General features: G+C 43.8%; 1 protein-coding gene across 1 annotated transcript in view; it reads left to right on the top strand.

The window, feature by feature from the left end:
* Positions 1 to 10126, top strand: part of uvrag (UV radiation resistance associated gene) — a 371671-nt gene extending 361545 nt beyond the window's left edge. Inside the window, exons 17-18 of the mRNA XM_069892509.1 lie at positions 6334 to 6417; positions 7537 to 10126. Of these exons, the coding sequence (XP_069748610.1) occupies positions 6334 to 6417; positions 7537 to 8236 (784 nt within the window). The 3' untranslated portion in view covers positions 8237 to 10126. The remainder of the gene's footprint in view (positions 1 to 6333; positions 6418 to 7536) is intronic.
* Positions 10127 to 14175: the final 4049 nt, after the last annotated feature.

Raw genomic sequence — 14175 nt, 5'->3', positions numbered from 1 at the left:
AGTGCATCATCACCAAGATGTAGTGGCAGAGGTTGTCCTACGAGCAGGCCAGTGAAAATCTGAAGCACACTACAATTAGTAAAATGCAGTACAGAGTTACAGAGAGAGATCAAATGGTATAGAGCGAAGGCAATGTAATTTTATTGATTACGAGGTTCATTCAAGTGTCTGATAATGGCATGAAACTTCTTCCTGACCCGAGGGGGTGGGGGTGGTGAAGAATGTATGGCCAGGGTGGAATGAGTCTTTTAATATGTTGGCTGCTTTTCCAAAGTAACAGAAGGCATAGATGGAGTGGAGGGGAGGGTGCATGATGGTCTCACAACCCTCTGCAGGTTTCTTGCAGTCTTAGGTGGAGTAGTTCCTGTACCTTACAGCGACGCACCCTGATAGGATGGTTTCAATGGTGCAATTAACTTTGGCTGGATCTCTCTCAATCTCTTATACCAACCCTCTAACAAATACCTTCCTACAGCACCTGGCTTGTCTGCAACTTTCCACAGCCAAACAGGTATTGTTGAGTCAACATTAATTCAACTCTATAATGCACTTTTTATCTTGAATTTATCTCTGAAGTGCCTTTTCAATCAAATGAAACAAGTAAATGCTTCCTTTTTGACTTGATTTGGATTTTGATACTTGGTTCATTCTGGGAACATGATGAGCTTTGGTAACTCTTGGCCTGTATTCATTGGAATTTAGGAGAACAAGGAGGATCTCATTGAAACATTTCACATGTTGAAGTCATGGAGAGAGTAGATGTAGAAAGGTTGTTTCCCATGGTGCAAGAGTCTAGTTCAAGACAACTCGACTTCTGGATTGAAGGGCACCCATTTAAAACAGAGACACCAGAGGGTGGTGAATCTGTGAAATTTGTTGCCACAGGTAGTTGTGGAACCCAAGTCATTGGGTGTATTTAAGGCAGAAATTGACAGTTCCTGACTATCCAAGTCATCAAAGGTTAAAAGGAGAAGGCCTGGCAGTGGGGCTGAGTGGGAAAATGCATCAACTCGTGATCAAATGGCGGGGCAGACTCGATGGGCCAAATAGCCTACTTCTGCTTCTTTGCCTTATAGTTATGTACAATTATTTTTGTTTGTATCATTATATACTATATCCTTGAGATGAGCTGTAATGAAGTTGCACACTGATACTGTGTTCCCATCTTACACAAAGTGCTCCAGACACAACTCGTGTTTGAAAATCCAAAGTGTAAAAATGGCCAATGAAGTGCTGAGGTCTGAGGCTTTCCAGGGACGGTGTGTGACCTACTGAGTTCCATCTGGTCACACGGTTGGCATAGCGGTTAGCGCAACACCTTTACAGCGCAAGCGATTGGGACCAGGATTTGAATCCCACGCTGTCTGTAAGGAATTTGTATGTTTTCCCCGTGTCTGTGTGGGTTTTCCCTAGGGGCTCCAGTTTTCTCCCGCTGTTCAAAAATGTACTGGAGGTGTAGGTTAATTGGGTGTAAATAGGTCTAATTTTTTTTAATTTTTAAAAATTAATTTGTGTATTGTGTAATTCGTGCATCTACACCCATCTTGGCTTTGATGTGAAAGATCTAGATTTAATTTTAATTTAGACATACAGCACAGTAACAAGACCCTGTGCCACCCAATTATACCCAAATGACCTACAACACCGACCGGCCGGTATGTTTTAAAGGGTGGGATGAAATCAGAGCACCCAGGGAAATCCATCCAGACACGGGGAGAACAGACACAGACAGCGGCAGATTCGAATTCCAGTCACTGGTGCTGTAATAGTATTGCACTCACTTCTACACTAACCATACTGCTAAAGATGCCACCATCTAGATGAAGAATCTGTCGACATTAATGCAAAGTCTTCACTGTTTTAAAGAAATTCAAATTATTTTTCAACTTTTATGATGGAGATTTAAAACGGTATTAGGCAACAATTGAATTATTTCATTTTAAGTTGTGATAAGAGTAATTGACCCTAATTTAATGCTTTTTGTCTCAGTGGGCTTAAAATTGGTTTTTTCCAAAGCTGTGAAGTAAAACACAAAAGTCTGCAGATGCTGTGATTGGACTAAAAATATTTGTGGTGCTTCGAGGAAGGGCTCTGGCACAAAATGTCAGTAATATAATCTTTGCCTCCTATGGACACTGTGAGACCTGCTGAGTTCCTCCATCACTTCCATGCTATGGAGTTCCTTGTCACACTCCACAAATTAAGACTGATGTGACTTCATCTGATTCTGGTTAACTTGTAATTTAAGGGAAGATATTTGATCGGTGAGAAGTATTGATTTTGGTCTGTCCAATCTGTGTGGGAGGTTTATATATTGGTTAAAAATCAGTTTTTTATGTCAGAATTTTGAATAGTTCTGTAGACCACTGAACAAGAAACTAAAACAACACCATTTCTGCCAAAGATTGTGAATAAAAATTGCACTAAATGTTCTTTTCAGTAAAAAACCTTATGAGACAGCGTAGTTCAATTTGATAAGTAGAGGCCTTGTATGAAAGATATCAATTGGAAGAGGGGAAACATTCCCCAAGTGCACAAAAATGTTGATTTTAAAACCACCACCACTGGACCAGTGACATTACTTGAAGGAAGATTGTCATCTGTATGGTAGAGCAAACGTAATGAGAAGGAGCTTCGTCTTCATTCATCATTAGGGTTTGGTGCAGCCATCTGATTCAGTTCCACTGTGTCGTCAGCGCACATCGCATAATTCCCACCCAAAAAGCGTCAGCAGTGGAATCGTAGCTAAGGGCTTTCTCGATTTTTTTTGGGTGGGGGGGAGGGAGCATCAGAAAGTGGGACAATTGCATGGAGCGTGGATTCTGGGATACTGCTCTCACAGAAGATATACATTAATCTTACCTCCTGACACTTTGTGGCTATCTAGAGAATTAAATGTGTTATTAGATTGAAAGAAGAGGCTTACAATCTTGCCAAAAATAATAAACCTGAGGTTTGGGATTGCTTTTGTAATCCTTAGGGATTATGCTAGAAACTAGAAAACTGGAAGATCAAAAAAAAATCCATTTATTACCCCAAAAGAAACCTCTTAAAATACTTAGATGCAAGTCATTAGATCCGGTTCAGTTGCTTCTACCCCATTAATTCCTTCAAAAGTTTTATTTTCATATTTCAAGATTCCCTGATCCAAACCTTCAATACGATCAGGAACCTTTTCAGCACCTGAGGCATCTTCTGAAGCCCTTCTTGCCCTCAGATCCCTCTCAACTCCTGGTCTCAGTGCCTGGTCCCCACAATCCAGTCTCCAGCAGCCCGCAGCCTCCAGCTCCTTCAGCAGCTGAGCCCTCTCGCTGGTGGACTCTCTCTCTGCAGGATTGACTCCCTCTCTACAGGTTCATCTCCCAGACTTCTCCTTCTCAACAGAGAGGTGTTCTTCTGCTCTGATGCCCTGCACCTTGATCCCCCGGAGCCCACACCCCTCATGGTCCTCAAGTATGGACGCAGACCTTCATAGTGTCAAGAGGTCAAAATAGACCCTAGCCCTTTTACCTGTGTAATGCCTGTATGGGCCTGTCGGCATCATCCCCAGGCAGTAGGACCCTGCGGAGGAGCGCCGTGTCTCCACTCTTCTAGGTCTGCACCAGTGGCACCACTGCCATTACTGCAGCCCAGACAGCCCCACCATTTTTTGCATGGATGAGTTTTAACTTTCAAATCTTTCCAATGCTTGGCATTCCCACCACTTAAAGGATGAAAGGAACTGCTCACATGAACCATCCCTCATATTTATAAAACCATATTTATTTGTATATATGAATACTTGTCCTGAATATGTATTGTTGGTCTGTATGTGTGTTATATCTGGTGTGTGTTTGAGAGGACTGGAGAACACTGTTTCATCAGGTTCTACTTGTCCTGACCCCCCCCCCCCCCCCCAGTTATTTTCCTGCAATCATTCTCTTTCACGTGGCCTCTTTAATTTTCAAATTCACTTGTTAATTTGTGTTCTTCATTTTTAGTTCCTCAAATTTTTGAATGTTAGTTGTGACCTCTGCAATGTCAATATATTTTTTTCCATCGTGCATTGTATGTCAACGACGTATACCCCACTGAGTGAACGGCTTTATCTCAAAAATTCATCAGTTGATTGCTCACAAATCAAGAAAGCGTTGTAAGTGCCGTGAGATATGATATGAAAATTCGTTGTCGTATAAATGTACAATTTACTGATGCAATGAATATCTTGCTGCTGTTTTCCAGGGCACCAGCACAAAGTATAATTAAGAAGCCATGAAGAGAAAAGATGATATAAAAAGAAAAGAAAAATAATTCACATTTGGCCAGTAGTGCAAAAAAGTACATTATCATGATGTAAAGGTTGGGGGTGTTGTGGACAGCGAGGAAGATTATCAAAGCATACAGGACAGTTAAAAGAGTGGGCTGAAAGGTGGCAGATGGAGTTTAATACTGATCGATGTAAGGTGCTGCATTTTGGTAGGACTAATCAAAATAGGACATGCACGTCAAATGATAGAGAATTGAGGAGCGCAGTGGAACAAAGGGATTTAGGATAGGGTGGTAGAGAAGGCCTTTAGTAGGTTGGCTTTCATAAATCAGAGTATAGAACACAGGAGTTGGGATGTTGTGTTGAAATTGTCTAAGGCATTGGTGAGGCCAAATTTGGAATATTGTGCGCAGTATAAACAGCATAGAGAGAGTGCAGAAGAGGTTTACGAGAATGTTGCCGGGGTTACAGGGAAAGGTTAAGCAGGCTGGGACTTTATTCCCTGGAGCGTAGAAGGTTGAGGGGTGATTTGATAGAGGTATTCAAAATTATAAGGGGGAAAGATAGAGTCAATGTGGACAGCTTTTTCCACCGAGAGTGGGGGAGATTCAAACGAGGGCACGGATTGAGAGGAAAAGCGGAAAAGTTTAAAGGAAACATAAGGGGGAATTTCTTGATGCAGAGAGTGGTGGGGATGTGGAATGAACTTCTGGGAGAGGTGGTAGAAGCGGGTTCGATGTTAATATTCAAGGATAGGTTGGATAGGTATACAGTCGGAAGAGGTGTGGAGCCAAATGTGGGTCAGTGGGACTAGGTAGATGTTCAGCATGGACTAGAAGGGCCAACCTGGCCTGTTTCTGTGCTGTAAATGGTTATATGGTTATAGTAGTGCCAGCAGATCTTTAGAACTCTCATACAGTACACAAATGTGCTTGGGAAACGCAGCAGGTCATGTAGTGTCCACTAGCAGTAAAAGGTAACCAACATTTCAGCCCTGAGCCCTTCATCAGGAATAATCCTGATGAAACATTGGTTACCCTTAGCTTCCTCTAGATGCTACATGACCTGCTGAATTTCTCCAGCACATTTGTGCATTGTGCATTCTTGTAGTCGTGCAATGGTTCAAGTGAGACGAGGAATTTCAACAGCCTGATAGATGTTGGGGGGAAAACTGTTCTTGAACTTAGAGGTGCCAGAATTCAGTCGCTGTATCTTCTGCCTGAAGGGAGCAATGAGATAAGACCATGGCCAGGACCATGTTTTTATTTTTTAATAAACAAGCTTATTTTTTACAATCTAGGTCGGTCAGTCTGACGTTTGTGGCTACTCGTGAGCTGGGTGACTTGGAGGGCAGTTGAGTTGCAAAGCTGAAAATCAGTAGTCGTGTGTACTAAAGGCTGGGAGAGGATGAAAGCCTTCTCTGAGGACATTAATAAAATGGAAGTGTTTTCGAGTTCAAGTTATTATCATCTGATTGTACATGTAAAACATAACAAAACAGCAGCTCTCTAGATCATGGTGCACACCCACAATACACAAGGCATCAAGGTTATGGGGAATGGGGCTGAGTGGGAAAATGGATCAGCTCATGATTAAATGGCAGAGGAGACTCGATGGGATGAATGGCCTTTCTGTTCCTAAGTCTTATAGTATGTGTAAATACACACACGCGCACGCACGCACGCACGCACACACGCACGCACGCACGCACGCACGCACACACACACACACACACACACACACACACACACACACACACACACACACACGCAGGGTCATTTTCACGGTTACAGGATACTATGCATCAGTCTCACAGCCTGTGGGAAGAAGATATTCCCCAGCATGGCAGTCCTGATTTTGATGCTCCTGTATCTCCACCTTGATGGTAGTGGGTTGAGGGTACTGTGGGCTGGATGGAAAGGGTCTTCTATTATTCTTGAAGCCCTATTTAGACAACATTCTCATAAATGTCATCTCTAGAGACCCCAGTAATGATAGTCCAGTGGTTTCATGGATTATAACGACCAGTGTTAACTTTACTAAATTTGATTTGTATGGGCTCTGAATGCCCAACTCTGTATCAACAGGTTCAGCCTATTGTTTACCGTTGCCAGTGAATCCCAAGGAGAAGCCATGTGGATTGGTCTCTGTTATTCCCACCCCTCATGTATGTGAGTGGCACATCCTGGGTGGAGTTGAATGTGGGGAGAGTCGATTGTGCAAATTTGTTGGGGAACTGGAATGGCCGTGTGAGCCAGCAAAATACTGATGGGCTGAATGATTGTTTCTCTTGTTAAGGAAAAATGGAAGCAGGTGGCAGGATAGAGGAGGATAGATATTGAAAAGCTGGAGGCTTCAGTCTCAAAATAACTTAGACATTAAGTACTGAAGAAACTTCTTCAAGAGTTGTTCATTTTCAGACTGATGTATATTTTTCATAGTTAATGTTAATCGAGCAAGCAGATAGAAAACTGGAGTTGATGTAAAAACTCAGCCTTTCTCATTAGCAGGCTCAGACGTGGCCTTCTCCGGTTTGCATCTTAATCAGAAATACCATTGCTCTTCCAATCCTGCCCTTTGCAAATCTCCAGTTTGTTTTGACAACCAAGAGTGGCCATTCTCAACCTTTTTTTTGGCTGTGGTCCCCTTTGATCTCTGCTCAAAGTTTACGGGCTCCTTCCCCGTAAAGCATTCAAGGTTAGTCAGTTTCGTCTATACTTCTCTTGACGACACGAAAGAAAACATAAAAAGATTTTATGATTTCAGTCTGTGGCCCCCGTAAAAATGTGCTGTGGCCTCCAGGGGGACCGTGTGGTCCCCATTGAGAATGGCTGTCCTGGGATCCTTTGGCTTTAACTAAAATATCAGCAGCTAGACTTCTCTCCTCTGAAGTACTTCTTTAAATCTACAAATTTAGCCAATGTTGTAGATTTTATATAATCCCTAAGAAATGGCCTTGTTTTTAATTTTAAAAACACACATATGCTGGAAGAACTCACCCGGTCTCACAGCATCCATTGGAGGTAAAGATTGATTACTGACGTTTCGGGCCTGAACCCTTCTTCAAGGTACCTTTACCTCCTATAGACACTGCAAGACCGACTGAGTTCCTCCACCGTTTATGTGCATTTTTACGACAGTCAAAGCGTCTACAGACCTTCGTGCTTAACTCCTCGTTTTTATGTTAACCTTCTTAAAGATGCTATTTATACAGAAGTTATTTTGATGAAAGTATGACCTAGTGTTTGTGTTACATTCCATGTTAACCGATGTTTTTATTTCTCCACAAGTGACCGACCTCCATCCAGTGCCATTCTTGTACCTCGGAAGCAAGCCACCACTGTGTCTGCAGGTTCCGATGTGCATCTTCAGAGTGGTGGGACTTCTTCTCCTGACAGAACTTGGAGGCAGCCACGTGGGAGCTCGGAGGAAGATCTGCCTCCAAGCTACAACATCCCAGGGCATTGTGTTGTAAGCCTTGACGCAGCACCGAAGGATGGGGGCAAGGTGCGTACCTCTTCGATGTTGGAAGTACCCGACATCTCCTTCAAAGAGGGAAAATCAGCATCAGACAGCTTTAACAATAGAGGGCACAGCAGAGAAAATGGCATTATTTACGAAGCAGCTCAGATGCAGCCAGTTGCTGCTGAGCTCCCCTCCAAGGTCAATGGGATGACTTTGCCCAACGCCCACAGGGATGGCTCCATGAGACCGCATTCAGCTGAGTTTGGCCACACGAAGGGCGGAGGTGTCCTCTGCTCTGTGGAACGGGCTGAGGAGATCATGGGAATGGAAGCCACAGGTTTCAGTTCAGACGAGCAGCTAGAGGGATTCTCCATCCCCGTTGACCATGCTGTGGCTGTGGAGAGTGATGACCAAGTGCTGGGGGAGCTCGATGCCGAAGGCTTTGAGGAGTTCTCCAGGAGGATCTGTGCACTGAACGAGAATGTCTCGAGTTTCCGTCGCCATCGCAAAGGTTCGGAAAAGTGAGGCGCTCTGATCAAGGCAGAGCAAAGACCTGTGGCGCTAAAATGGGAGACCAAGTGGCACTTCTCTTTGAGACCATTTGTGGATATATGAGATCTTGGGTTTTGCATTTCAAATGGAGAGGTTGAGATGAAATCAGTGCCTGCAGACTGGGAGATGGAGGCAAGATCCATAGCTTTGCAGATTGACTTCATGCTATCCACGGCTGCATGTTTGAATCTACCAGCCTCTATATGCCAATAAAACTTGTAAGCAGCTCAATTTTTTCAATGAAACAGGAGTTAATCCATCGGATATCCATTTCCAAATGAACCCAGGAATTTATTTCTGGGAATTGAGTGAAGCAGGGAGCAGAATGGAGAAGGGTTATGGGACCTGGCCTTCAGTGGCCTTAACATTGTCCAACCAGCAGAGCATCTATTCCTCTCTGGAAAACCACCTTCCTGCTGAACAACCCAGGAAATCTCCAGAAATGATGGCTTGCTGTGTTTGCCAAGTACATTACGTGCAATGATACTGAACAGATCTGCTTTGAGATATTGCAAAACTTCTGAACCCCTCAAAGTTAGAAACAGGCTATGACTTTATCATGAGGTTTTGCAGAATAATTTATGGTTCAGGTTTGCAATAGAACTAAAGGTAATTGGAGAATAAATGTGTTTTTTTTTTAAAAGTAGTCATCTGGTAGAAACCACTTTGAGAGCCATTTCTTTGAGCAACTGAAAACTTCAAAGAAATATTGCTTTAATTTGTCTAATATTGCTTGCCTACATTTGCTATATTTTGGCTACACACTGTGCAGTCTCAGGTAATGTTGAGCTGTTTTGAAAATTGTCTGAACCCAACCCCTTCAGCCCAAAAGCTGTCTCAAAACTGAATACAGGGAAAGTGCATGAAATGTTCCATGCAGGTGAGGATGTGTGATGTTCACTTGTTCGTTGATTCAATTGCTTTGAATTCCTGTTCATTTTCCTTCTCTCACACTTATTTTCCCTTCCCCAGAAAAATAATGAAATTGCTTCTGAATCTAACCGCTGAAATATTTTGTTTAAAGTCGCCCAGTGTTTTGCAGGTCGGGAACTTTTTGTTGAGATACAGTGGGTTCTACCTCTGCTACCCAGATGGTGTTGGGTCCAATACTGTCTCGTTGCTTACCTCTGTGCACAGGTTCAGCTCTGAGGTTGTGGATAGAAAGCATTTGTTTCTGAAAGCCTCCCTCAAGAAACCCTTTTTTTTTGGTAATTAAAACATTTACTTTGTCCGGTGAGATTTGAACTGCACAGTATGTCATACCAGCTGAACAAAAGATACACTGGAGTAAGTTTGCTAATACAACAAGGACATTCTTTAGTCAAGATTAATGGCTCCTGTTACTTCATACAACAAATTTAATCAATCTTTGTTTCCCTCCTCCCTTCCCCGAAACCTGACTTTAAAAACACAGCTAAAAATAAGTTCCTGAGGATGAAAAGACAAAGTGACCAAAACATTGAGTTGCCAAAATATTTGACTCAGCTTGAAGAATTGAATTTAATTACACGCGAGTATTGAACTAGCTCTACGATCTATGGACTTTAATCCCCTCTTCCTCCTCTGTAATCTGCCAATACTTTTCGAGCTTAGCTGTCTGGGCTATATTCATCCCAGTTCCATTCACCAGGCCAAAGGACCCTGTTTTCTTAAAAAAAAAATAGTTTGGATCTGTACAGGGTTAGGGGGTGCAGATAAGGGAGCGTGTGGACAAGTACAAGATATCTTGTGTTTGCAATTTCATTTACTTCTGTGATATAGCTGGCGGTTCTTATTCATTTGAAGTTGTCGGCCTCCGATAAAAACTTTTTTTTTTGCTTTAAAAGTATTGGCACAATGAATACAGTCATTTATTACAAATCCTCTAATTCTGTTAGTTGGTTACTTGGATCAAATTTATATGTTTCTGTTCTATCTGAAGGTTGTCTGCTGTGGTCAATGCCTTCCACGTCGACCCTTGTGGTAAAATACAGGTTGATGGGAACTACACATTTAAAGTAAAGAGGTATATGCCCTGCTGCTGTACAGACAAGTGAACTAGTTAGCAATGATCTGAGTCGGTTACATTTTCATGACCTTCACGTGGATGCATACGTGAAGGCTTGGGGAAAGTCACACGGCCTTGTATACAGGGTAGTGAAGTCCAACAAAAACCTACGAGTTCACCAAGTGACTTAAACACAAGGAAACCCAAACTTTCCTTTCCAGGTCTTATTTCAGTGTTAACTCAGTCAGTGATTTAAGCAGGCTCATCGCCTCTCTACAAGATGGCCAACCTATATATTCCTACCCCAAACAAAATCTAAACCCTTCTTACCTCTTGCCTTTCTATTTTTTTTTCATCCCGTCTAAGAGTCTCTTAAATGCCCCTAACGTTCCAGCCTCCACCACCACACCTGCCAAGGCATTTTAGGCACCCACAACTCTCGGTGTAAAAAAACTTTACCCCTGATGTCTTTCCTCCTTTCACTTTGTGCACATGTCCTCTGGGGTTTGCCACTCCTGCCCTGGGAATAGGCACTGGCTGTCCACCCCATCTATGCCTCTCAGAATCTTGTAGACCTCTATTAAGTCTCCTCTCACCCTTCTTTGCTCCAAAGAGAAAAGTCACAGCTCTGCTAACCTTGCCTCATACGACCTATTTTCCACTCCAGGCAACATCCTGGTGAATGTCTTCTGTACCCTCTCCATTGCTTCCACATCCTTCCTATAATGAGGTAACCAGAACTAAATACAATACTCTTAAATGTGGTAAAAACACAATGCTGGAGAAACTCAGCAGGTCAAACAGTGCACAGGTTGTACCTCTCTTATCCAGCACTCCCATGGTCCAACATATTTGGATCTGCCGCAGTTAGCACAAACCCCTTACAGACAGCACGGGACTCGAACCCTGGTCCTGATGGCTGGTGCTGTAAAGGCATTGCACTAACCACGACACTAACTGTGTGCCACCCCACAATATTATTTCCCATTTTAAACTTTGTTCTACCTTTGATATGTTTACATAGGTTTTCCCTTAGGGGTCAATTTCTGTTTTCCGGCAATTTCTGGCCAGGTCCCAATGTCGGCCGGATTAAAGAGGTACAACAACGTTTCGGGCTTGAGCCTAAGTGTGGTCTCACTTTGCTTAATGTCAGGCAGGAACTGGAGTCGAACTCGTTCTCTGCCTCATCTACTGGTCCCCAGTGTATTTTGTTTCCACGTGCTGGAAAGGGCGTGCCCTTCTCAGTGTGTCTCAGTGTTTGGGATCATGCAATGCACATAAACCAGAGTGAGGTTAAAATAGGTTCAAACACAGTCCACACATCCTGCACTGCAGGTTCCATTCGAGGACACTGGAAACAATGCGGAAACACTTCCAACACTTTACCAATGAGTGCTGTCTGTCCTCCGAGCAGCATTAAAACCACGTGTCCGTGCGGGTCCATTTATCATGTAAAACAACGCCCAGGTCACTCCCAGGAAAACCCAAGTATTTTGTCAGTTTGCCTCCTCCTGTTACGGTAACCACAAGGAGTGAATATTCCTTTAAAATTGAACACATCTGTCAATAATTGTAATGAGGAAATGTAACCTACACACTGATACTCACTATATCATTTGATTCAACTCTAATATCACACATTCTAAATTATTGGTCAGGTGTGGGGGCCTGTTGTCCATTCCATAAGAAGGATCAGTGAAAGCCAGGATAGCGGGCAGTCATTCTGTCTTCCAATTTGACAGATAGAATTTAGAAGAGTGTGGTCTGCGTGCAACCCCCCCGCCCCCCCACCAGCCTGTCCTTTGCCGTCACCTCAGCCTATACTGGGGATCTGTCATCAGAATCCAAACCAGAGGTTATTCATTAATTGCGTCACGTAGTTGGGGGCTGAACGGTTCCATATGTTTATACGGTTGTGTTCAGATTCTGCAAGGCTCATGTTGCTTTTGGATTTTAAGCCCTTACTGAAAGATGCTTTCCATTATTGACCCATGATGCACATGGCACAATGCAAGTTAGAGTTTTTCTCATGTTAAAACCGTGAGCTCAAAGGGGTAAAAAACTCAATGGCATTGAAGCCCAATTGGGGTTAAGGTCTTAACCAGTTCACAGTGATGCTGAGTGCGTAGCAGATTATCTCACCCTTGTGGCATGGAATACAGGGTTTAAAATAGTTCCTGCCCTACCACTTATCCCTTTTCACCCCACACAGTATCTCTATTTGTCACTTACACTCCTTTACAGTGGTTTCCTAAACATAAAGAGAGCTACAGAAGGAAGGGTATGACTTGTGGTCCACATTCATCACTAACTTCCAAAGGAAGACGAGTGTGGTAAATAAGGGTAGATGACAGTGTTCTGGGCCGATGTAACACCCGTGTGTGTCTGGGTTGTGTGTGATGGACACCCGTGCACCTCTCTCTGGGCCGATGTAACACCCGTGTGTGTCTGGGTTGTGTGTGATGCACACCCGTGCACCTCTCTCTGGGCTGACGTAACACCTGTGTGTGTATGGGTTGTGTGTGATGGACACCTGTGCACCTCTCTCTGGGCTGATGTAACACCCATGTGTGTATGGGTTATGTGTGACAGACACCCGTGCATTTCACCCTGGGCTGTTGTTACACCCCTGTGTGTATGGGTTGTGTGTGACAGACACCCGTGCATTTCACCCTGGGCCGTTGTTACACCCTTGTGTGTATGGGTTGTGTGTGACAGACACCCGTGCATTTCACCCTGGGCTGTTGTTACACCCCTGTGTGTATGGGTTGTGTGTGACAGACACCCGTGCATTTCACCCTGGGCCGTTGTTACACCCTTGTGTGTATGGGTTGTGTGTGACAGACACCAATGCATTTCACCCTGGGCCGTTGTTACACCCCTGTGTGTATGGGTTGTGTGTGACAGACACCCGTGCATTTCACCCTGGGCTGTTGTTACACCCCTGTGTGTATGGGTTGTGTGTGACAGACACCAGTGCATTTCACCCTGGGCCGTTGTTACACCCTTGTGTGTATGGGTTGTGTGTGACAGACACCCGTGCATTTCACCCTGGGCTGTTGTTACACCCCTGTGTGTATGGGTTGTGTGTGACAGACACCCGTGCATTTCACCCTGGGCCGTTGTTACACCCTTGTGTGTATGGGTTGTGTGTGACAGACACCCGTGCATTTCACCCTGGGCCGTTGTTACACCCTTGTGTGTATGGGTTGTGTGTGACAGACACCAGTGCATTTCACCCTGGGCCGTTGTTACACCCTTGTGTGTATGGGTTGTGTGTGACAGACACCCGTGCATTTCACCCTGGGCCGTTGTTACACCCTTCTGTGTATGGGTTGTGTGTGACTGACACCCGTGCATTTCACCCTGGGCTGTTGTTACACCCTGTGTGTATAGGTTGTGCATCACTCTTCACTGTAGATTTCCTTACTTTTTGCATCAGGTCTTCGGGTTAAACCTGCTGTAACTGAAATCAAGAGTTAAAATGAGCGTGTCTGGTTTCTAATCCATTGAGAATATTTCTAAATGATAAATCATTAACTCCGAGTCCCGTGTTTGCAACTGCACCAAAGATTTGTTTCTGGTAAATTGTCTCCGAATGCCTTGCACAAGTAGCATGATGTCGGTCATCTTCTGTACAACAAAGCTGACGGGCAAGGTCTCGCGTAGAGGAATGTAGTCTGGTTACTCTTGGTTTGTGACCACCCGTCCATATCATGGATACTCTGCCATTTCTCAAATTTGCTCTCAGCTCCACTTAAACATAGGTATCCACTTGGGAAGCAAGAGCCAGTTTCACTAGTGAGATCATCAATAATTGTATAATTTTATAATTTGTTCTAAAAGCAAGTTTCTTTTGATAGGTAAAACACAGGTTTCTGTTGACACCGTGGTTAAGTGAAAAAAAAAACACACAAATGCTGGA

This window comes from Narcine bancroftii, chromosome 7 (genome assembly GCF_036971445.1).
Source record: "Narcine bancroftii isolate sNarBan1 chromosome 7, sNarBan1.hap1, whole genome shotgun sequence".
NCBI lineage: Eukaryota > Metazoa > Chordata > Chondrichthyes > Torpediniformes > Narcinidae > Narcine > Narcine bancroftii.
The sequence above is the reverse complement of the archived record's forward strand: the minus strand, read 5'-3'. Positions and strand labels throughout refer to the sequence as shown.